The 22,274-nt window shown below is 50.1% G+C and overlaps 1 protein-coding gene across 1 annotated transcript; it reads left to right on the top strand.

Moving 5' to 3' along the window:
• The first annotated feature begins 1,425 nt into the window (after positions 1 to 1,425).
• On the top strand, positions 1,426 to 19,095 carry CHRNB4 (cholinergic receptor nicotinic beta 4 subunit). The gene is made up of 6 exons (XM_060095130.1): positions 1,426 to 1,480; positions 5,768 to 5,916; positions 13,188 to 13,232; positions 13,336 to 13,445; positions 14,538 to 15,525; positions 18,955 to 19,095. Exons 1-6 carry the CDS (start codon positions 1,426 to 1,428, stop codon positions 19,093 to 19,095), a joined length of 1,488 nt encoding a protein of 495 aa, XP_059951113.1.
• The last annotated feature ends 3,179 nt before the right edge of the window (positions 19,096 to 22,274 follow it).

Here is a 22,274-nt window from a genome sequence, read left to right as displayed (position 1 = left end):
TTTTTTGTTTTGGCTGTGTTGGGTCTTCATTGCTGTGCCTGGCTTTTCTCTAGTTGCTTCAAGTAGGGGCTACTCTTCGCTGCGGTGTGCAGGCTTCTTATTGTGGTGGCTTCTCTCGTTGCGGAGCATGGGCTCTAGGCGGGCATCAGTAATTGCAGCACGCGGGCTCAGTAGTTGCAGTAGTTGCAGCGTGTGGGCTCTAGGGTACGCAGGCTTCAGTAATTGTGGCTCATGGGCTCTACAGCACAGGCTCAGCAGTTGTGGCACATGGGTTTGTTACTCCGCAGCATGTGGGATCTTCCCAGACCAGGGCTCTAACCCATGTCCCCTGCATTGGCAGATGGATTCCTAACCACTGTGCCACCAGGGAAGTCTCAGTTGTTAGGTTTGCCTGTTGGGACCCAGACAGGGGAGGGGGTGGGTGGGGAGCTGGAGTGTGAGCGAGGAGTGCCATGGGCTACAGGAATATGCCAAAGGCTCTTTTGGATCCTGGATTGAGGCACCACTTCTGGCCAGGTCCAAAAGTAGGGCTGCCCTGGTGCTGATGCCTATCCTGTGAAGTCCCCCAGCTCCCAAGGGAATGATACTGATTCTGACACTTACCCAGGACCACCTGGCTGGAGGAGGGGGTGCTTGCTCCCTTGAGTCACCAGAGCTGCCTGGGGTCAGCACAGGTTGTAAGGCTCAAGGGGGAGGACACAGCCAGCCCACTCTGGCTCCATCCTGTCCCTTCCCCAGTCACCCAATCTAGATAAGGGGACCCTGAGCTATTTCACCCTCCCAAATTCCACACACTTTTCCTAAGCGCCCTTTCCCCAATGTCTGCAGATAGCTGCGCCCCACTCCAGCTGGCTTACTCCCCACTCCCTGCAGTACTCCTTTTTTTCAGCAAACCGCATGAGCATAGACTTGAGATCTTTTTCTGAAAGACCTCCTGAGTCCTGACGGCAGGCAAAGCCCAGGGACTTCCCGGCTGGAGTACAACCACTTTCCCCAACAGTAGAGGGATCCAGAGCCAGCGTCTGCCTCAGTCTCCCCAACTGTACAAAGGGTGCATGCACGGTCCCCCCGACCTCCCTTCAAGGAAAGTTGGAGGCCAGAGTAGGTCGGGAAGCGCAGAGGCCAACCGCTGGGAGACGACCCTAGGCAGTTGGCCGAAAACAGCCAGTCCCGCTGGGTTGGTGCCGGCCCCGCCCCTGGGGTCTCTTCCGCCCCACCCCATCCCCTTGTGGGCGTAGCTCACAGCTGCTGCCCCCCAGCGGGGCTTGGCTGGGCTCTCCGCGGGGTCCTAGTGCCCGCCGTCATCAAGACTTCAAACCTCCGAGGCCGTGGGCACCGGCTCTCACTCTCCTGCCCGCGGCCGCCGGTGCCCGGGTGGTCCGGCCGCTGAACTCGCCTCGGCTGCCTCTCCAGCCCCCGCCCGTCATGAGAAGCCCGCTCCCCTTGCTCCTTTTCTCCCTGGTTGCCCTTTGCGGGCGAGGTGAGTTCTCTTCGGGGAAGGAGGGAGGGACGCCTGGGTCGGCCAGAGCCCGGCTGGACTGGCCACAGGTGGGAGGGAAGGGAGGGTGTCCAGCATCCAGGGGAGTGGCCCGAGATTGTCCGGGACGAATGGGGGCGTGGGCGGGGCTAAGCCCACTCGCGGCAGCAGGGGCGGGTCAGGATGAGTGGGTCTGCGACGTTTGGGGTGGGGACGGCTGTCCTCTGCGCGGCCGCCAGGGCCACCCTCCATATGGAGCGCCTTTGGGCTGGGCAGCGGGGCTGAGTGGTACCCGCTAGACAGGAAGCTCTGCTCAATCCCAGCGCTACTGTAGATAGGGAAACTTAGCCTGAGGGTGGGGTGTGGGGCTACCCAACTCGCCAGCCCAAGTGTGTTTGGGGGTGGATCTCCTAGAAAACACACTTTTATGGCACCTCTGCCTCTGGTCACCCACTGCTAGGGGTTGGCTGGCCGGGACAGCCAGCTTGGCTGAGTGCGGGGCTGGTGAAGTGGAGCCTGCCCCTCAGGAGCCTGCAGACACCCAGAAGGGAAATCCAGTCAGCCCTTCCCAGGCAGAGTCCAGATGTGAGGATTGTCTGCTCCCGGCCTCAGTCTCCCCACCTGAGTTCCAAGGACTCTTTCAGCTCCTACCCTCCAGCCCAAGCTTGTCCTCCAAGCCCTAGTCAGCCTAGAGGACCAGGGCTATATCTTCCTTGGACAGAAACACACCACCAGGGGTGTTGGTGGTAAGGGGTAGGGGGACATATGAAGTTCCTATAGGGAAGCGGAGATCTCACCAAAGATGGTGTCTGCACTCCATGTGTGCATCCTGGATCTGTCACCACTTGCTCAGTGACCCTCTCTGGGCCTCAGTTTCCCTATCTGTTCTATGGGGATGATATGCCTTGACTACGTACTTAGGGACTCAGATGTGAGTCAGTTGCAGTGTTTCTTAAGTACGGTCCTGGGGCCACCTGCATCAGAAACACCCACTACACATCCCCGGGGCCCCATCCTAGGCTCACAGGATCAGAATCTCTGGAAATGGAGCCTGGGAATCTGCATTTATACAAGCATCCAGGTGATTCTTGCACATGATTGGAGAAGCTACTGATAGTATATTGTGAGCTTTTTGTAAAATGTAAGAACCTCAACTTTTTGAAAAAAATCCATAGCTGCCTTTTAATAAATACAAATCTCTTGTTCCTTTCCTCAGTTAAGGACAAACATCCCCAACTGAAAATCACTCTGCCTTTCAGATGCCCACTTGCCAAGATTCCACTGACCCTTTACTTTGTGTGGTTTGTATTCCAAACCAATAGGTATTGCCTTTCCATTTTACCCATATAGATTTTTACCATTAGCTCTGCTTTTTCAGACTGTACACACACTCACACGTTTTAGAATTCCAGCCATGGCTTCCTCTCAGACTGTTAACCCTTCACTGGCGGGGAGCAGTTTTTCCAGAGAAGGCCAAGGAAGACAAGGCCTTGGACAGAGGCAGGGCGGGCCCACTCCTTCTCAGAATCACTGGGTCATGACTGACCCCTAGTGGTGGCCTCTTTGTGTAACTGTGCCGGCCCCAGGGCTGGGAGGTGACCCCCAACTGTGCCCCAGAAGCTTCCACCTCTTCTGGGCCACCCCTGTCATCTGGGGGTAAGAGGCCTGTTCCTTGTCTTTTGAACCCGGCAGGCCTCATAGGCATAAAGCAAGCAGTAGACTGAAAAGCCTAAACAAATATAGTTTGGAAACCCCTCTGCCCCTCATGCACGTATACAAGTACAAACACAGGCACAGGCATGAGTACACACTTGGCTGTGGACACCAACATGGCTTCTGCAGGGACAGGCTCCTTACGGGGAAGTTAGCAAGGGCGCGAAAGAAGGCACAGGGGTTAGGGGAGGGCCTCTAACTGGCTCTGCCTCTGACTTGCTGGGACTCCTTGAGTAAGTTCCTCACCCTCTTTGGTCTCAGTTTCCCCAGATAAGAAATAGAGAGTGGACTAAATGGTCTAAGGTTTTCAGAACCTCTTTCTCTGGATCCCACAGCTGGTCCTCAAGATGGGTGAGGGTCCCTGGGGGCCAGCTGAACGACTGAGAGGCAGGACAGGCCCAAAGGTGAGCAACCTGAGCATCCCAGGTGGGCTTGGAGCAGGAACACAAGCCCCCGCAGCCTGCAGAGCAGCCCATGCCTCTCAGGTACCTAGGTACGCCAGCCTCCTGGGGCTGCAGACATGTGGGATCCAGCCTCCCCCAGCACTGCAGGGCTGGGGGCCAGGAGCCTCAGATTCTGACCCGAGCTGTCCCAGACATACTTGATGGACTTGGGCAAGTCACACCCTGCTGAAATGATGGGTCAACTCAAATATATATAATAAAGAGGGGCTATGGGAGAGACCCAGCTATAACCTGGGGCTACAGACTGGCTTCCAGGTATTCAAGCAGCTGGCCTCTGGGAGGGGGTCCAGGGTATGAGAGGCAGGGCTCAGAATGTAGGCCAAGCATCCACAGGACCCCCTCTGGACAGCCTGGGGCAGGCTGGGGGAGGGACAGTGGGCAGTAGGTGCCCTGGGAGCATCTTTCACAGGCACTAAATGCTGCATTTGCTCCAGATAGGCAATGAGTTGGAAAGTGCATGGAGCAGGCAGGGTGGTGGCTGCTCCCCGTGGCCTCGTGTCCAGCCCAGCACCCACCCAGGAGTCCACCTCAGACTTGCTCTGTCAGGCAGTTCACACTCTGGGCCCTCTGGCCGCATCCAGAGGGTGGGATTTGGTAAAACAGAGTGAACTGGCCCCTCAGCAGAGGATGTAATCCCAGTCCTGGGCCTGGTGAGCCGGCAGACCCAACCCCACCTCCTCAGCCTCCCTTATTCCCTTATCCTTTTCCCACTTTCTTGTCTGCCCCAACACTGTTTCCTCTGCACACCCGCATTTCTTCCCCTGTTCCTGGGGTCTCCTGCTCAGGTGTCCCTGACCTCCCTCTTTCCCAGGCCCCTCCCCAAACTGCCCTTACCTGTCATCACCAGAGTGAAAGATCGAGTTCCTGAACCTCCCCTTCACTCCCAGACATGTGAGGGAGATGGGACAAAGACCCAAACACCACATGGCAAGAGATCTGGGCTGTGAAAAGGGGCAGATCTGGGGCTGTGGGAGCTCAGTGGGGCTCCCGGCCAGGTCAGGCTCCTTGCAGGAGGCTGCGTTTGCTGGCTCGCAGGTATGGTTCTGAGCCCAGACCTCTCCTTTAAGCTCCAGACCAGGACCCAACTGCCAGCTGGACCTCTCCATTTGGTGTCTCAAGGTGCACCCTGAACCCTGTAGGGCCAAATCTGATCCCAGGAAACTCCCCCTAGCCCAGGCCTTTTCTCTTTTAGTGAAAGCACCACCATCTCCCCAGCTCTGCACACAAACCCACGTTTGAATAGTATCTCTCCTCCACTACACAGGAGGCTCTCTGAGGGCAGGAGCCAGGGTTTTTGCTGGCTGTTACCCCCAGCGCATAACACAGTGCCTGGCACAAGAAGACTCAGATATTTGACGGCTGGTCGCCTGGGGGCCATCCTGGCAGAAGAAAGAGTGTGCTTGAAGATTTAGAAGTGAGACAATGAAGGCCACATGGGGAAAGGAAAGCAGTATATATGGCCAAAATATACAGTACCTGGGCGTAGAGGTGGAGAGGTAAGAAGAGATCAGGTTGAGGAAGAAATGCTGGTGCCAAGGGGCTTTGGATGCCAAGCCGAAACGTTTGGATTTGAACTCTGCCTACAGCTCTGAGAGGTTACGGGCAGGGATGGGCTCTGGTTCAGTAGCTGTAGGAAGACGACTCTGGCACTGAATGGGACATGATGGCAGGGGCAGAGTGGGGGTGGGGAGACCAGCAAGGAGGCTACTGGAAGAGCCTGGGGCAGGGTGGTGAGCCAGGACCAGGAGGGATGGAGAGGGGAGGACAGACTGAGAGATTTGGAAAGTAGAAGAGACAGAACTGGGTGGCCCCTTGGATGAACCAAGGAAGGGGTCAAAATAGATGCCCAGGTTTTGGACTAGATGTCTAGAGCGTGGGGTGCCATTCATTGCTAGACGGAACAGGAGGAGGAAATGTAGGGCGTGGGAGGAGAGAGCTGAGCTCTGTCTTGGGTAGATTTAATTTGAAGTCTCCAAGGAGAGGCAGGCCTGCCAGCCCCTTAGCTGCTCCAGCTGGCCCCGAGGGCACCTGTGCTCTCTGGCCCTCGCAGCTCTCCCTTTCACTGCCATCAGCTGGATGAGGACCCAGCAGATCTGACTATGTGTTTTCCCAGGGGACTGCCACGTGGCCAACGCAGAGGAGAAGCTCATGGATGACCTCCTGAACAAAACCCGCTACAACAACCTGATCCGCCCAGCCACCAGCTCCTCAGAGCTCATCTCCATCCAGCTGCAGCTGTCCCTGGCGCAGCTCATCAGTGTGGTAGGTACAGGGGACAGCTGTGCCTTCCCCACGGCTGGACACAGTATGCTACATGCTCCTCATAGGCATGCTCCCCGCAGAGCTGCTTCCAGGGGCAGGGTTCCAAACCTGTGCGTGGGGATGTGGAAAGGGCCACAGGGAAGATTAACAATGAGCCATGGTCCCCTCAGGCACCCCCAACTCAGAGATAGCAGAGGGGAGAAGGGGAACTCCCTAGTGCCTCAGCCTTCCTCAGCACTCCCTACGAGGCCCCACATCCACACATCAAGACCTGACAACCCTACTTTTGCACTCTGTAATCCATTCTTCATTTCCATACCTGCAGTGACCGCCCTCATTTACCCAGACCCTCAGTTGGCTAGACCGATGCAGCAGCTGCCTCTGGTCCTGTCCCTACACCTGGGCCTCTGTACCCATCGGTTTCTGTACCCTCGTTCCTATCTCCCCCCAGTAGGTAGGGGGTATGTGAGGTCATCTGTTGAGCAGACTGGGGGAGATGATAGGGTAGAGGGAGGAGAAGCTTATGGCCATGTTGGAGGCCCACCTTGTCTACGGCAGGCCCATTGGCTGCCTACCCAGTGGACATTTCTGCCTCACAACTTCTTTGTTAATAAAACTATGACTTGATATTGGATACTCACGAACTTCATGGGCCCTCCTCCGGCCTCCTTGCCACGTATTGTTAAGTTGTAGCTAACCGTGGTAATTCTATTCCTCCAGCCAATAATCAGTTAAGGCTTAGGCAAGAGCTGTAGCCCTGGCATTGGGATGTAGGGGCTGCCTAAAGGGGTGGGGGCCTCTGGGAAAGTTTTCCTCACACTCAAAAAGGGACCCAAGAAAAGATTTGCCATTTCCTGCCATAGACATTGTCATGTGAAGGTTTTATATTTGGAACCATGGCCTCCATCTTATGATTGTGGGGGGAAAACAAGAGAATCACAGAGTCCTAACATCACTTTCAACAACCTAGAATCCTGACATCATTGAATTACTGCATTAACCAACGCTGAAATGACTGGCCTGCTCTCTTGTTATGTGATATAACAGATGTCCTTATTGTTTTAGCCACTCGTGGTTGGATGTTTTGTTGAACATCCAGCTATGCTTGAAGCCAAAGCATTTTAACTGGTTCTGGGATATGGATTGGCAGGTGACTCCAAACTGGGAAACTAGAGTGCACAAAGTGGGCAGGATATCCCTAGCAAAGAGAAGAGCACGTGCAAAGGCACAGATAGCATTTTTGGAATGAAAGAATCATGACTTAGAGGCCAAGTCAGGGGTCTCAAAGTTTAGGCAAATTCCTTAATTTATGCATATGGAAAAAGATATCAGATGAACAACCTAGGACCTTGTCCAGGAGCTCTGGCGATGCCAGAAGTAGATCCCAAATTGCCTGACTCCCAGCCCTGCACACTGACTGGCCACTCCTTTTCCCAAGACCTTGCCAGCGCACTGGAAATCCACCGTTCCTCTCCTCCTGAGCCTTGGGGAGCCAACCAATGCGGCTGAGCCTCCTCTGGTCTGGTGGATGCCTTCTTACTGCCACCCTCTCTCTCTAGCACACTCAGCCCTCACAAACCCAGCCCCTCCAACCTATAGCCCTCACGAAGGCTTTGGCCAGATTAATGGCTGGCTTCCTCCCCTGGAAGGAAGCACAGCCTAAGAATGGGGGAGGGGTGAAAAGCCTGTGCTCTCTGTCCCTCTCCCCTCCACAGGCCAACTCGAAGGAATAAGTGCTTCCGGCCAGGCTGCTCCCAGGCTGGTGTCTGAGTGTTATTGTCCAGCCAAAGGCTTTTTGCTTAATGGAATGAGCCCAGCTGCGGCCCTGCAGCTGCTGCCTTGCAGCTGCTGCCCTGGTGAGGGGGAACAGGAAGGCAGCTCTAGCCACACTTCCAGGCTAAGGCTGCCCCTGCCAGATCTGCTCTGTGGTCCCTGTGGGATAATAGAAGTTACCAGAAGGAGGAGGGCACACAGCCTCCAGCCCCATGCCTATGAGTGTAGGACTGTGAGCTGTCATAATCCTGAAAGCTGTGTACAGAACAAATATGAGGTTTGGGGGTTATTTTTCCTTTCGTATTTCAGGATTTGGTTTTCAAGGAGGGAGGGTTATGGGCATAACCAGTTTAAAGATGGAAGTTTCTAGGGAGCAGGCAGGGAGTTTGTGCTGTGTAAGGCCAGCAAGCCTTCAGAAGCAGCTCTTTGGGAAGGCCAGGACTGCCTTTGGGAAGGCAGCTGCTGGGGGAGTAAAGGGGACTGAGGCACCGGACTAAAGAAGGAGAGAACTTTCTGGGTGGTAGAAATGTTCTATACCTTGAAAGGAGGTGGGTTACCTGAATAATGCATTGTTAAAACTGATCAAACTGTATCCTTAAGATCTATGCATTTCACTGTATGTGAATTGTACCTCAACTTCACTGTATGTAAATTGTACCTCAACTTAAAAAAAATTATTTTTTAAGACAGATGAAGGTTTTCAACTTTCTGTAATGACAGAGTATCTTGTTGCAGAAACTTTTGCACAAGAACAATTACAAAAGGGGGACAAAAATGCCTGTCCTCCCCCAAATCTGTTTGAAGGTCTTAGAGAGCTTAGCCAGGACTTGAAGGACCAGGATCCAGGAGGTGACCCTGATAGCTTCTGGTGCTTTTCCTGTCATTTGATGATTGGTAAACAGTATAGAGCCACGGGGCTAGGGAGCTGATTACAGAGTGGTGGCTAAGAGGCTGGGAAGCCTGGCTGAATGCTTGACACTCTTACAGGGCTAGGATGACACAAATTGGAATTGGAGCCCCACTAAAGAGATGGGGCCTTGGTGAGGAACTTGCAAGGATCATCGCTAAGAGTCAAAGTGAATCAAGAACAGACCAGCCCTCACAAGAACTAAAACCTGCTTTGAACCAGCTCAGTCACAGACTAGATGAAGGGGATCTGTCCCTCCTCTATCTGCCTGCCATAAAGCCAAAGTCAGTCATCCCTGGAGGCAGATAAAGTCAGATAAAAACTTACTAGGCAGGCCATAAGACAAGACTAAATAAGAAAAATCGAAGAGAGAAAAGAAGAGAAACAGACACACAGATGATTCAAATATTGGCGTCATCAGACGTAGACTTTTAAATAACTGCCATTAAGATGGTAAAACTTATGTCTATTTTACCACTATTAAAAATAAACAAAATAAATAAACATTCTTAAAAAGAAAATGTGATGCATTAATATGTTCAAGAAACTTATAATGATGGAGAATTTAAAATTTATTAGATGGGTTTAATAGCAGATCGGTCATAGCAGAAGAGAAAGTTAATGAACAGGAAGAGAGGTCAATTGAAAATATCTAGAAAAATTATAGAAAAAAGAAAGGAAAATACAGAAAAGGAGATAATATGATACAGGATAAAAATGTCAGGTCTAACGTGTATTTGGAGTTCCAGAAAGAATGGGAATAAAAATAAGAAGCAAAGGTTGAAGTGATACTGACTGAGAATTTTCCAAAACTGACTAAAGACATTAAGCTACATATGCAAGAGGCTCTATGAACCCTATGAGGGGTAAATACAAAGAAAATCATGCCCAGGTACATCATACTCAAACTCCTGACAACCAAAGACAAAGAAAATCTTAAAAGCAGTTGGGGGAAACAAAAGTCAGAAGCAACAATAAAACTAACAGCTGAATATGGAAGCCAGAAAATTGAATGACATTTTTTAAGTGCTGCAAGAAAAAACTGCAAACCTAGAAATATACTACCAGTAAAAATATAATTAAAAATGAAGGTGAGGACTTCCCTGGTGGCACAGTGGTTAAGAATCTGCCTGCCAATGCAAGGGACAGGGGTTCGAGCTCTGGCCTGGGAAGATCCCACATGCCACGGAGCAACTAAACCCGTGGGCCACAACTACTGAGCCTGAGCTCTAGAGCCCTCAAACCACAACTACTGAGCCCACATGCCACAACTACTGAAGCCTGTGCACCTAGAGCCTGTGCTCTACAACAAGAGAAGCCACGACAATGAGAAGCCCTCACACCACAACGAGGAGTAGCTCCCACTCACTGCAACTAGAGAAAGCCTGCGCACAGCGACGAAGACCCAACACAGCCATTAATTAATTAATTAATTGATTGATTAATTAATTAATTTTTTTTTTTTTTAAAAAGGAAGGTGAAATAAAGATGTTTTCAGGAGAGAGAGAGAGAAAGAATTTAATACAAGAAGACCCAATATGGAAAATGATCCCAGATGGAAATATAGAAATGTAGGAAAGAATGAAGCACAACAGAAAGGGTAAATATATGGGTGAATTTGAATTGATATTGACAGTATAAGAAAACAGAAAAAAATATCTTGCAAGGTTTTAATTATATGTAGAATTAGATACATGACAATAACCCAAAAGTAAGGAGCGGGTAGATGAAATTGAAATGTTCTAAAGTTCTTGCCTTGCTCTGGAAGTGATGAAAGAACTAATTTATATTAGATGCTAAAAAGTCAAGTATATGCATATTGCAGACTCCAGAGTAACTACCTAAAGAAGAGTCACATTAATATTGGGAGAAATGGATAATAAAATCGTTAATCCAAAATAAGGCAAGAAAAGAGAGAAAGGGAATAAACAGAAAACAGATAGATGGTAGGTTTAAACCCAAATTTATCAGTAACTACACTGAATGTAAATGGCCTAAATACTCTAATTAATACAAGACATTTGGGGTTGGGGGGAGACAACTGGCATGTATCCTCTCTCTCCTCTTCCCATCTACCCCTCAACAGTCTGGAATGTGGGTGTCATGACTGGAGCTGCAGCAGTCATTGTGGACCCTGCAGATGAGAGCCACACTCTAGGTGTGGTAGAGAAAAATCTGGAAGGAACCTGGGTCCCTAAGGACTTTGTAGAACAAAGCCACCATATTACAGGTATACCTCAGAGATACTGCAGGTTTGGTTTCAGACCACCGCAACACAGTGAATATCACCATAAAGCAAGTCACATGATTATTTTTGGTTTCCCAGTGCATATAAAACTTATGTTTACACTATGCTGTAGTCTATTAAGTGTGCAATAGCATTATGTCTAAAAAACAATGTACATAACTTAATTTTAAAATACTTTATTGCTAGAAAATGCTAACCATCATCTGAGCCTTCAGTGAGTTGTAATATTTTGCAGTAGTAACATCAAAGATACTAATCACAGATCACTGTAACAAATACAGTAATAATGAAAAAGTTTAAAATATTGCAAAAATTACCAAAATGTAACACAAAGACACAAAGTAAGCAAGTGCTGCTGGAAAAATGGTGCCAATAGATGCTCCACACAGAATTGCCACAAAACTTTGATTTGGAAAAAATGCAGTATCTGTGAAGCACAATAAAATGAGGTATGCCTGTACATCCAAACTGTTACAAGAGAGAAATAAACTTATTTAAGGCAGTGTTACTCTGGCTCTCTGTTACTGGCAACTGAACCTTTTTCTACTGATATGCTTACCTAGTTGAGGATTCAGGAAAGTTTCCTAAAGGAAGTGATTCCCAAGCTGATATCAAGATGCTGGAAGTTATCTTGGTGAAGAGGAGGCAGGGAAATTGGTACAGACTGAGAGCACAAGACACATTTGGAAAACTAAAGAAGGCCAGGGTCGGGGTGGATGTTGCGGGAAGGGCACAGAATAAAGGTGAAATGAAGCCGGGAAAGTTGGCAAGACCTTGCAGACCCTGTGAAGGAGCTGGATTTTTATTTTATATGTGAAGGAAGCCACAGAAGTGACCTAAGTAAACATAGGATTAAGGGGGAAATGGCAGGAACTTTGGAAGTTTCTTCTGGCTGCAGAGGAAGAATAGATGTGTGTCTGTATGGGGTATGTGTGCAGAGTGGTCATAGACCAGTTGGGAGGGTCTTGCAGTGGTTCAGGTGAGAGATGGATTATGGTGGCCTGGATTATTGTGGTAGGATTCTTATATTCTTCAGAAAATATTTATTGCACATCTGATACATCCCAGATACCCTTCTAGGTGCTATCTGCCCTCAAGAAACTTAGATGCTAGTAGGAGGTGGCATATAATACACAAATAGAGGTGGCCAATGGTGATAAGAGCTATAAAGAAAAATGAAGCAGGGGTGACGCAGTGGTTAAGAATCCGCCTGCCAATGCAGAGGACATGGGTTCGAGCCCTGGTCTGGGAAGATCCCACATGCCGCAGAGCGACTAAGCCCGTGTGCCACAACTACTGAGCCTGCGCTCTAGAGCCCGCGAGCCACAACTACTGCAGCCCGCATGCCTAGAGCCTGTGCTCTGCAACAAAGAGAAGCCACCACAATGAGAAGCCCGCACACTGCAACAAAGAGTAGCCCCCGCTTGCCACAACTAGAGAAAGCCTGTGCACAGCAACGAAGACCCAACACAGCCAAAAACATTAATTAATTAATTAATTAATTAATTAATTAATTAATTAATTTTTAAAAAGAAGAAAAATGAAGCAGGGAGAGAGGGGAACGGGGTGCTATTTTATGTAGAAAGGTCAGGGAAGACCTGAAGAAAGTGAGGAAGTCAGCTGTGTGGATTTCCAGGAAGAGGGAATAATGTGCAACGGCAGAAGCAAAGAGACACGTATAGCTGAAGTGGGATGAGCAAACAGGAAAGTGTTGAGGTAAGAGGTACTAGAGTTAATAGGGATGGAGCTGGGGGAGGGGGGCAGATCATGGATGGCCTTGTAGGCCCTGGGCAGAACTTTGGCTTTCACTTTACATGAGACGGGAGGGGAGTGGGGGGTTTCAGCAGAGAGATGTAGTCTGAGGAGCTGAGATTTTAAAAGGATTACCCATGTTGCTCTATAGAGAATAGACTAAAGGCAGGCCAAGGCAGAGCAGGAAGGCCAGTTGGGAGGCTACTGCAATAGTCCAGGTAATAGATGATGGTGGCAGAGGAGATGGGGAGAAGCAGACAAATTTGAGGCTCATGTAGGAGGTACAATCTATAGGACTTACTTATGGATCAGAGAGCAGGGGATCAGGGACAACTGCCAGGTTTCTGGCTTGTGGAATTGTATGGCTGGGGGATGCCATTCACTGAGATGATGATGCCAGTGGAGGCCCAGGTCTGGGTGAAGATCATGAGGTTTGTCTCAGGCATGTTGGGTGGGAAATACGTCTGAGCCCTCCGAGGATGTTAAGTTGGTGGTTGGTCACATGGCCTTGGAGCTCAGAGACTTTTGCTTGATAAAATGGGGTCTATCACCTCCTAACAGGTGAACTGATAACCTCATTTCCCTCCCCAGAATGAGCGAGAACAGATCATGACCACCAATGTCTGGCTGAAACAGGTAAGTGCCCTGCCGGGTCCCCAGCCCAAGAAGGTGTTTTCTCCAGGGCTGCCCCTTGGCGGCGAGGGACCTACAAGTGACGGGGCCTTGCCTGTCTGCTCAGGAATGGACAGACTACCGCCTGGCCTGGAACAGCTCCCGCTATGAGGGTGTGAACATCCTGAGGATCCCCGCAAAGCGCATCTGGCTGCCTGACATCGTGCTTTACAACAAGTTAAGTGGCAGGGTTGGCCAAGGTGGTGAGGGCCAGGCCTCCAGTCCTGTGCTTCACCCAGACTTCCAAGCTGTCAGGCTGCAAGAGGAATTAGAGATGAGCAGAGCCAGCACCCTCAGTTACAGATGGGGAACTGGAGGCCAGAGATGGGGAGGGTCTTGTGACTCACTCAGGCACAGCTGGGACCAGGGCCACCATCCTGACCCCAAGTCCAGTGCTCTTTCTGTCCTCCATACTGTCCTCTTTCTTTTTAAACTTGCTTTTTAATTAATTAATTTATTTATTTATTTATTTTTGGCTGTGTTGGGTCTTCATTTCTGTGTGAGGGCTTTCTCTAGTTGGGGCAAGCAGGGGCCACTCTTCATTGCAGTGCGCGGGCCTCTCACTATCGCGGCCTCTCTTGTTGCGGAGCACAGGCTCCAGACACGCAGGCTCAGTAGTTGTGGCTCACGGGCCTAGTTGCTCCGCGGCATGTGGGATCTTCCCAGACCAGGGCTCGAACCCATGTACCCTGCATTGGCAGGCAGATTCTCAACCACTGCGCCACCAGGGAAGCCCCGTACTGTCCTCTTTCTGACCTTTGGTTGCTTTGTCAGTGTTGGGTGTTGGTAGCACTGATTTGATATGCATAAATATCTCAGGTAGGTGGAGGGGGATAAAGAGACTTCCCAGGTCGTAGTTGTACCAGCAGAAGCAAGAAATGATTAGGAGTAGGTGGTCTAAGGACAGAAAGACCTGACTTCAAATCTTAGCTGTACTGCTTACTAGTTTTCTGACCTTGAAGAGGACAACTTCTCTGAGCCTTGTTGTTCCCATCTGTAAAATGGGGATGATAATAATATCTACGTCATTGGACTGTTGTGAGGCTTAAATGAGCAAATCTACGTAAAGCCTTCAAGCTGTTTCATGGCAGGGCTCTCGCCGCCAGGCAGTTGCCAAGTAAAGCAGGCCTTTCCAGTGAGGGCATGGGGGTTTGGAAGAGTGATTAGTGAGAAATAATCCTGCAGGGCTCTTTGGCGAGTTCTAAGAACAGCCGGGCATCATCTATGGATTTCATGATATTCTCCTCCATGCCCTGCCCCCACCCCCAGTGCCGACGGTACCTACGAGGTGTCTCTCTATACCAATGTGGTGGTCCGCTCCAGTGGAAGCATCATGTGGCTGCCCCCGGCCATCTACAAGAGTGCCTGCAAGATCGAGGTGAAGCACTTCCCCTTTGACCAGCAGAACTGCACCCTCAAGTTCCGCTCTTGGACCTACGACCACACAGAGATCGACATGGTCCTCAAGTCACCCACGGCCAGCATGGATGACTTCACCCCCAGTGGTGAATGGGACATAGTTGCCCTCCCTGGGCGAAGGACGGTGAACCCGCAGGACCCCAGCTACGTGGACGTGACTTACGACTTCATCATCAAGCGCAAGCCGCTCTTCTACACCATCAACCTCATCATCCCCTGCGTGCTCATCACCTCCCTGGCCATCCTCGTCTTCTACCTGCCCTCCGACTGCGGTGAGAAGATGACGCTGTGCATCTCCGTGCTGCTGGCGCTCACCGTCTTCCTGCTGCTCATCTCCAAGATCGTGCCGCCCACCTCCCTCGACGTGCCGCTCATCGGCAAATACCTCATGTTCACCATGGTGCTGGTTACCTTCTCCATCGTCACCAGCGTCTGTGTGCTCAATGTGCACCACCGCTCACCCAGCACTCACACCATGGCGCCCTGGGTCAAGCGCTGCTTCCTACACAAGCTGCCCACTTTGCTTTTCATGAAGCGCCCTGACAGCAGCCCCTTCAGGGCCCCCCAGCCCAGCCAGGCTCACCTGACCAAGTCCAAGGCCGCCACCACCGCCTCGGCCATGGGCCCCGCCAGCTCCTCCAACCTCTACGGGAACTCCATGTACTTTGTGAACCCTGCCTCTGCTGCTCCCAAGTCTCCAGCCGGCTCTGACTCAGCGGGTATCCCCAGGGATTTCCGGCTGAGGTCTTCTGGGAGGTTCAAGCAGGATGTGCAGGAGGCTTTAGAGGGTGTCAGCTTCATTGCCCAGCACATGAAGAGTGACGATCAGGACCAGAGTGTAAGTTGCTAGCCCAGCCCCCAACACCCGCCCAATGGAAGAGGCTGGGATAATATAGTCAGTTTCCCATTTCCTGAAGTTAATTCATGAGACAAGGGTTCTCAAACTCTTTGTTTGAATAAGGAATCCAAGACTGAAATGAGTTTTATTCTAGTTTCGTGCATCGAGGGATAGGAAGGAAGTCCAAGTGATCCTTTTTGGTTTGTTGTGGGTTCCCCAAAAGCAGAGCCTGATATAAGCACCTGGGCAGAGGGAGTTTTTTTGAGAAGTGATCCCAGGAAACACAGTGAGGAAGCAGAGAAAGTGAGACAGGGAAAGGCGGAAAGCCAAGGTCGGTTTCAGTGAGAAGGATACTGCCACGGGCTCTGGGGGCTAGTCCAGTCAGAGAGCCTCTGCGGAAGCTGGAAGCATGGCAGCAAGCCTCAGAATCATCCCCCAGGAGGGAGGAGGGTATTTGCCCATTAGCTCCCATCCCCAAGGCTCTAGTAACCTTGGGGGCATTAACTCCCCTGCACTTCCTGGTTTTGCCAACTGGTTGTGGAGCAAGCAGTTTTGGTGCTAGAGAAAGCCCTGGGGCAGAGAAGAGAGGAGAAGCAGGCAGAAAGTGGAAGGCTGTCGTGGGCTGGAAAATGATTCTGCAGCCTTTAGGGACACAGGTGGGCCAGGGCACCAAGGGCGTATGCTCCCATCCTTGTCAGGTTTGCCAAGAAGCCATACAAACGTTTATAACTCTTAGGAGTATAGAACCATCCATTTAAATATTATTGCTACCAGGATAATAAATTATCAAGTACAATTACAGATTTCTAAAAAGAGGTTAAGTTTACTTCCACAGGACAAAGCCGTGAGTTCTAGAGTTTAGGTGTCTTGACCGACTCCTCTGAACAAGTTAATGCTTCAAAGGACAATTTTATAACTAAACACAGAACGTGATGGTACGGTTAGAAATTTGCACACACATTTCCAGACTGTGTTGGAGAACAAGCTTCAGAGTCTTGGGAATGTTTGCATTTTAACACCTTATCAAATCAGATTCTTTGAACAGGTTTTTACGGCACAACATGCAGCTGCATGTGAAAAGGAGGGCATCGCCTTGTTCTTACCTTTCTGTGATTCCTTTTCACTAGCCACATTCTCAAGGGAAAGCACGGGGATTCCATTATTTAGTGCCAAGAGAAAAGAGCAGGGTGGAAAAGCTCCAAAATTACACTGTGAAAAAAAAGAAAGAATTGCTAACAAGCGGAATATAGGACACAAGTTCTTCTACACCCTTGTCCTCAGAGTGTGGTCCTTGGACCAGCAGCACCGGTCTCACCTGGGAGCTGTTTAAAAATGCTGCATCTCAGGCCCCACCCCAGACCTGCTGGCTCAGCAGCTACAGTTTCACCAGATCCCCAGGGGATTCCTAGGCTCGGTCCAGTTTGAGAAGCACAGCTCTATAGGATTATCAGATTTCACTTTCTAAAAAATTAATTTAATTATGCTTGCTTTAGTTCAGAACCATTCAGTAGCTCAGTATCACCTAATTCATTGACTCCCAAATATTAATATACAGACTGGGGCCCTCCTGGCTAATTAGGAACCACTTGGGCAACTTTTCAAAATACAGCTTTGGGGCCACCTGTTCTGACTGAGCTGGGATCTCTGTGGGAGGTGGTCCAGCAGCTGCATTTTTCACCAGATCCCCGCTGGTTCCTGTGCATATGCAGGTTGAGAAACTGGTCTCCTGTAGCCCTGGCTGAGCCACCCGCATCCTTAGCTCTCTCTTCTAAAGGTCTCACTACCCCCTAGACACTCACAGGCCTCTGCCTCTTTCTAACTCAATTAATTAAAAGCATTTTGTGGGAAGGAGCCAGGCAGGGCCCACAGTTATTATATTTGCCAGTGTTCATTGAGCTCCAACCACACATCAGGCACTCTACCAGGACGTGACATATGTTACTGCTAATTCTGACAGGAACCTGTGAAGTGTCATTTACTTGAATCCCGATTCTACAATAGAAAAAAAAGCTAGGCCCAGAGAGGCTCATTAACTTGCCCAAGGTCACACAGCTGGCACAGAGCAGAGCCAAGCTCCGTACTCAGACCTTTCTGATGTCATTTAACATTCCTTGCCCTTCGCAGTGCCTTGCCCTGAACTGACACACATGGGGGCCTTATTGGTTGATCGACTTTCTCATGTCTAGCTGGAGAGAAGAGGCTTTCTTCCCTTCCAGAGCATGCCCGCCCCTAAGCCAGCCTGGGCTGTTTCTCATCTTCAGCACTTTCACCCTCCCTGGTGATTAACTGGTCACTATAAATAGCACAAAAATATAAAAAGAGGGGGAAAGGTGCGTACACACACACGCGCATGCACACACGCACACGCGCACGTGCACACATGCGCACACACACACACAGAGTTGTTTGCAATTAGGGCTGTCATAAAGAAACCCAAGAATGCCGTGTGGAAAGTGGGAGGTGCCTGCTGCATCTAGGAAACAGCAGCTGTGTTTGGCTGGGGGTGTGGGGCTGGTTGAGCAGGGATCATCCTGGAGGGGAGATGCACACCACTGACCAGGGCTCTGACAAATTGGGTCACCGACATCGCTTGCCCATTGCTGCCCGAATTTCCAGCTCCAGAGCCTCTGCTGAGTTCTGCTGATGCAGCCACTCTCCACCAGGACAAGTACGCATGCAGAAGGATCCAGACAGGCTGGGGTGTGAAAGCGGGTGAGGGGAAGGGAGACCAGAATGCTGGGCCTCTCTGGGGGCATCTCCCCCAGGCCAAGGAGGCAGGCACATCTGTGGTGGCACCTCAGGAGGCTAGCCATGTTTCTGCCAATCCTATACCCCACACCTGGGCCTGAGAAGATGGGGGAGCGGGGAAGGAGGTGGAGAGAAACCCAGATGATGTGGAAGGAGGCTGGGTCTTAATTACAGGAACTAGCAGACACTGCCATTAATGGAACTGCGCAAATTAAACAGGATTTCCAGGTGTCCTGCAGGTCCCATTGCCCAACCGCCTCTCAGCTAGGTGCACCTCAAGTCTTCCTTTGGGCGAAGCCAGCTCAGGCAGGGGGCTTGGGGTGAAAATGAGAGCAGGGGCCTTGTGATCCTCAGGTTTCATTCCCCTTATTTATAATCCAGTTTGGTTTCGAATCACATATGTGGTGTTAATAACCCCTTCCATTCCTAACCTTCCCATACAGCCTGGTTCCCAGTGGCTCCCTGATGCCATGCAGGGCGAGTAGGGGTGGATTGAGGACCCGAGAGGCACCCAGGTACCCAGCTGAAAGACCAGCCTCAGACTCAGAACTTACCACTCCATGTTCTAAGTGGCCTACGGGGTCCCTGGCCAGGTAGTGAGGCCCCAGCTCGGGGGAGGAGGGAAAGCAGGGAGGACCTCCACGCTCGGTGCCTGTAACCGGCCCCTCTGTCTGCCCACAGGTCATTGAGGACTGGAAGTACGTGGCCATGGTGGTGGACCGGCTGTTCCTGTGGGTGTTCGTGGTTGTGTGCGTGCTCGGCACTGTGGGGCTCTTCCTACCTCCCCTCTTCCAGACCCACACGCCTTCTGAAGGGCCCTAGGCTGCCCTGCATGTCTGAGGCCCCCAGGATGCGGGGTGTGATGATGTGAGTGGCCAGACGGACAGTCTGCTGCTTCCTTCTGGGTCACGGCTGATGAGGCCCTAAATAAATGAGTCTGTCAGCCATCAGCCCCATCAAACAGCCATGGCCATGGGAGGGGCAAGGATGGGGGGGCCTGGACCATCCTCTCTGAAGGCCTTGGAGGAACCCCAGGAAACCTGCTGCAGGAGGGTCTTTGGACACCTTAATTCCGGCCTGGCTTCCTTCCCTGAAGCAGGCACTGGGGATAAAGATGCGTGTAGCAGTGGCACCCACAGTGTGCCAGGCATCTGGTCCGCGTGCCGGCTTACCTCTCACTCCATCTCCCTCCACCCCTCCTTCTCCACTAGGTTCACTGGCCTCCTTGTAGTCCCTTACATGCTTCAAGATCTTCCCAGCTTAGAGCCTCTGCATTTGCTGTACCTTCTACCCAAACCTTCTTCCCCAGATGTCTCGTAAGCTCTTCCCACGGCTGCATCATTCAGGGCTCGGCTCCAATCCATCATTTGTCCAATGTCACCTCCCCCAGGGGCCTTCCCCAGTCACTCATTCCAAAGCATTCTCCCCACAGCCACGTTACCCCGACACCTTCCTCCAGCAGCCCTCGGTACCCGAGGCTCTCACCCACTAGAGTGTGAGCTCCGTGAGAGCAGGGACCTGGCCCTTCGTGTTCGCTGCAGTATCCTCAGGGCCTAGGACAGAGATCGGCCCATAGTAGGTGCTCAATAAATGTTTGTTGAATGAAGACATGGCTCCTATTCCTCCTTCAATCTCAGATGCCCCCTCCCCTCAGCAGCTTTCCCTGGTTCCCCAGCTGAAAGGAATGGCTCTCTCCTCCATGCTCCGCTCCATGGTCATGTTCTGCTTTTTATCCCGGCTGGGTCAGGTGTGTCTCCCTCACAGATGCTCTGATTGGTTTCCCCTACATACTGTCTTTTGCACAGTGCCTGGCATGTCGTAAGCACTCAAAATATTTGTGCGATGGAGGAGGACTTTTCAAAAAATCTATTTTAAAAATTATTATACAATAAAACTGACTTTTTAGGTGCTGTTCTATTAATTTTAACATATGTATAGATTCATGTAATCGGGATGTAGGAGTCACTCATCACCCAGAACAGCTCCCACCTGCTACTCCTTTATGGTCACGTGCCCCTCCACCCCTAACCCCCTGCAACCACTGAGCTTTTCCATCACTATAGTTTAGTCTCTTCAAGAATAACCTCTAGGGACTTCCCTGGTGGTGCAGTGGTTAAGAATCTGCCTGCCAATGCAGGGGACATGGGTTCAAGACCGGTCTGGGAAGATCCCACACGCCGCAGAGCAACTATGCCTGTGAGCCACAACTACTGAGCCCACTTGCCACAATTACTGAAGCCTACCCGCCTAGAGCCCGTGCTCCGCAACAAGAGAAGCCACTGCAATGAGAAGCCCGCGCACCACAATGAAGAGTAGACCCCGCTCACCGCAACTAGAGAAAGCCTGCGTGCAGCAATGAAGACCCAACACAGCCAAAAATAAATAAATTTATATATAAAAAAAAAGAATAACCTCTAATGGGGACTTCCCTGGTGGTCCAGCGGTTAGGACTCCATGCTCCCCATGCAGGGGGCCCAGGTTCAATCCCTGGTCAGGGAAATAGAACTAGATCCCACGGGCCACAATTAAAGATCCTGCACGCACCAACGTTAGTATGGAACCACTGGAGAGTGGCTTCTTTCACTCAGCATAATGCCTTTGAGATTCATCCAAGTTGAAGAGTGTAACAATAGTTTGTTCTTTTGCATCCATCATACGGCACATTTAGGTTGTTACCAGTTTGGGGCAATTATCAATACTGTTACTACAAACATTTCACTTATAGGATTTTGTGTGAACAAAACTTTTCATTTTCTAGATAAATACTCAGTAATGTGATTGCTGGGTTATATGGGGAGAGTATGTTTAACTTTATATGAAACTGTCCAACTGTTTTCTGGAGTAGCCATACTGTTTTGCATTCCCACCAGCAAAGTATGAGAGATCCAGTTGCTCTGTTTCCTCATCTGCACTTGGTATTGACAGTATTTTTTTATTTTAGCCATCCCAGTGGCTGTTAAGTGGTATATCACCCTGGTTTTAATTTGCTTTCCCTAATGGCTAGTGATACCAAAATATTGGCTGTGTACCGATGCCAAAAAGAAATATGGAGACAGAGTTTTGGACAAACGAGAAAAATGGCTTTAATCTTTGCCTGGCAAAGGGGGTAACACAGCAAGCTAGAGCCTCAAGAGCTGTGCCCCCTTCCCTGGGGAATAGGGAAAGGTTATATAGCCTGGGGTTCATGGTCTGGGGTAGGTGATAAAGCTCAAAGTAATGAAAGTCTTGCATTTCTTTTGTTCTACAAATTCATGGTCAAAGCTGTCATCAGGTGGCTCAACAACCGGGTCTGGTGTCCCTGAAGTTATCAGCCCGGGACCTTCTGTCCGAAATGAAGAGTGCTACAAGGGAGTGTAGCGGGAGAAGAAATGCCAGGTGCAAAGGGTAATTCAAATGGAGTCAGAGAGTAATCAGCTTTGTGAAGGGCGTCTAGCTACAAGTGTTTGCTAGAAGTAACAGCTAAAGAATAACCACGATTGATTAACTCTTTCAGGCCTGTTTATGTTGTTTCCCCAGCCTGTTCATTGTTTCCTTATTTTCCTTGTTTATCAGAAAACAGAAGTCTCATTTCTATTTTTGCTGCAACACTAGCAGCAAATGTTGGACATCTTTTCGTGAGCTTTTTGCCTTTTTTGGTCAAGTGTCTGTTTAACTCTTTTGCTCATGTGTAAAACTGGGTTTTAGTTTTCTTACTTGAGATCTTAAAAATAACTAGGTATAATTTACATATCATAAAATTCACACATTTTAAGTGTACAGTTCAATGAGTTTAGTAAGTTTATCACTATAACCCAGTTTTAGAACACTGACATCACCCCAATAAGATCACTCATACCCATCTACTCTTCCTTTTGAGTTTTGAGGGTTCTTTATATGTTCTGGATACAAGTCCTTGGTTGGATATGTGATTTGCAATATTTTCCAGATAAAGGGATTCTTGTCAGGAGAATGAAAATTCTCGAAATGGGGGCCTGACAGTAAGTCCCAATTCTTACAAACAT

This window comes from Mesoplodon densirostris, chromosome 4 (assembly GCF_025265405.1).
Source record: "Mesoplodon densirostris isolate mMesDen1 chromosome 4, mMesDen1 primary haplotype, whole genome shotgun sequence".
In the NCBI taxonomy this organism is placed as follows: Eukaryota; Metazoa; Chordata; class Mammalia; order Artiodactyla; family Ziphiidae; genus Mesoplodon; species Mesoplodon densirostris.
Note: the sequence above shows the minus strand (reverse complement) of the source record. Positions and strands in the feature narration are given on the sequence as shown.

What these genes read in the sequence shown, in the direction of transcription:
- CHRNB4 (XM_060095130.1), top strand. Translation starts at nt 1,426, where the DNA reads ATGAGAAGCCCGCTCCCCTTGCTCCTTTTCTCCCTGGTTGCCCTTTGC. An exon ending in CCAATGTCTGGCTGAAACAG is followed by an intron (nt 13,233 to 13,335) that starts GTAAGTGCCCTG and finishes CTGTCTGCTCAG; the next exon opens with GAATGGACAGACTACCGCCT. An exon ending in GTGACGATCAGGACCAGAGT is followed by an intron (nt 15,526 to 18,954) that starts GTAAGTTGCTAG and finishes GTCTGCCCACAG; the next exon opens with GTCATTGAGGACTGGAAGTA.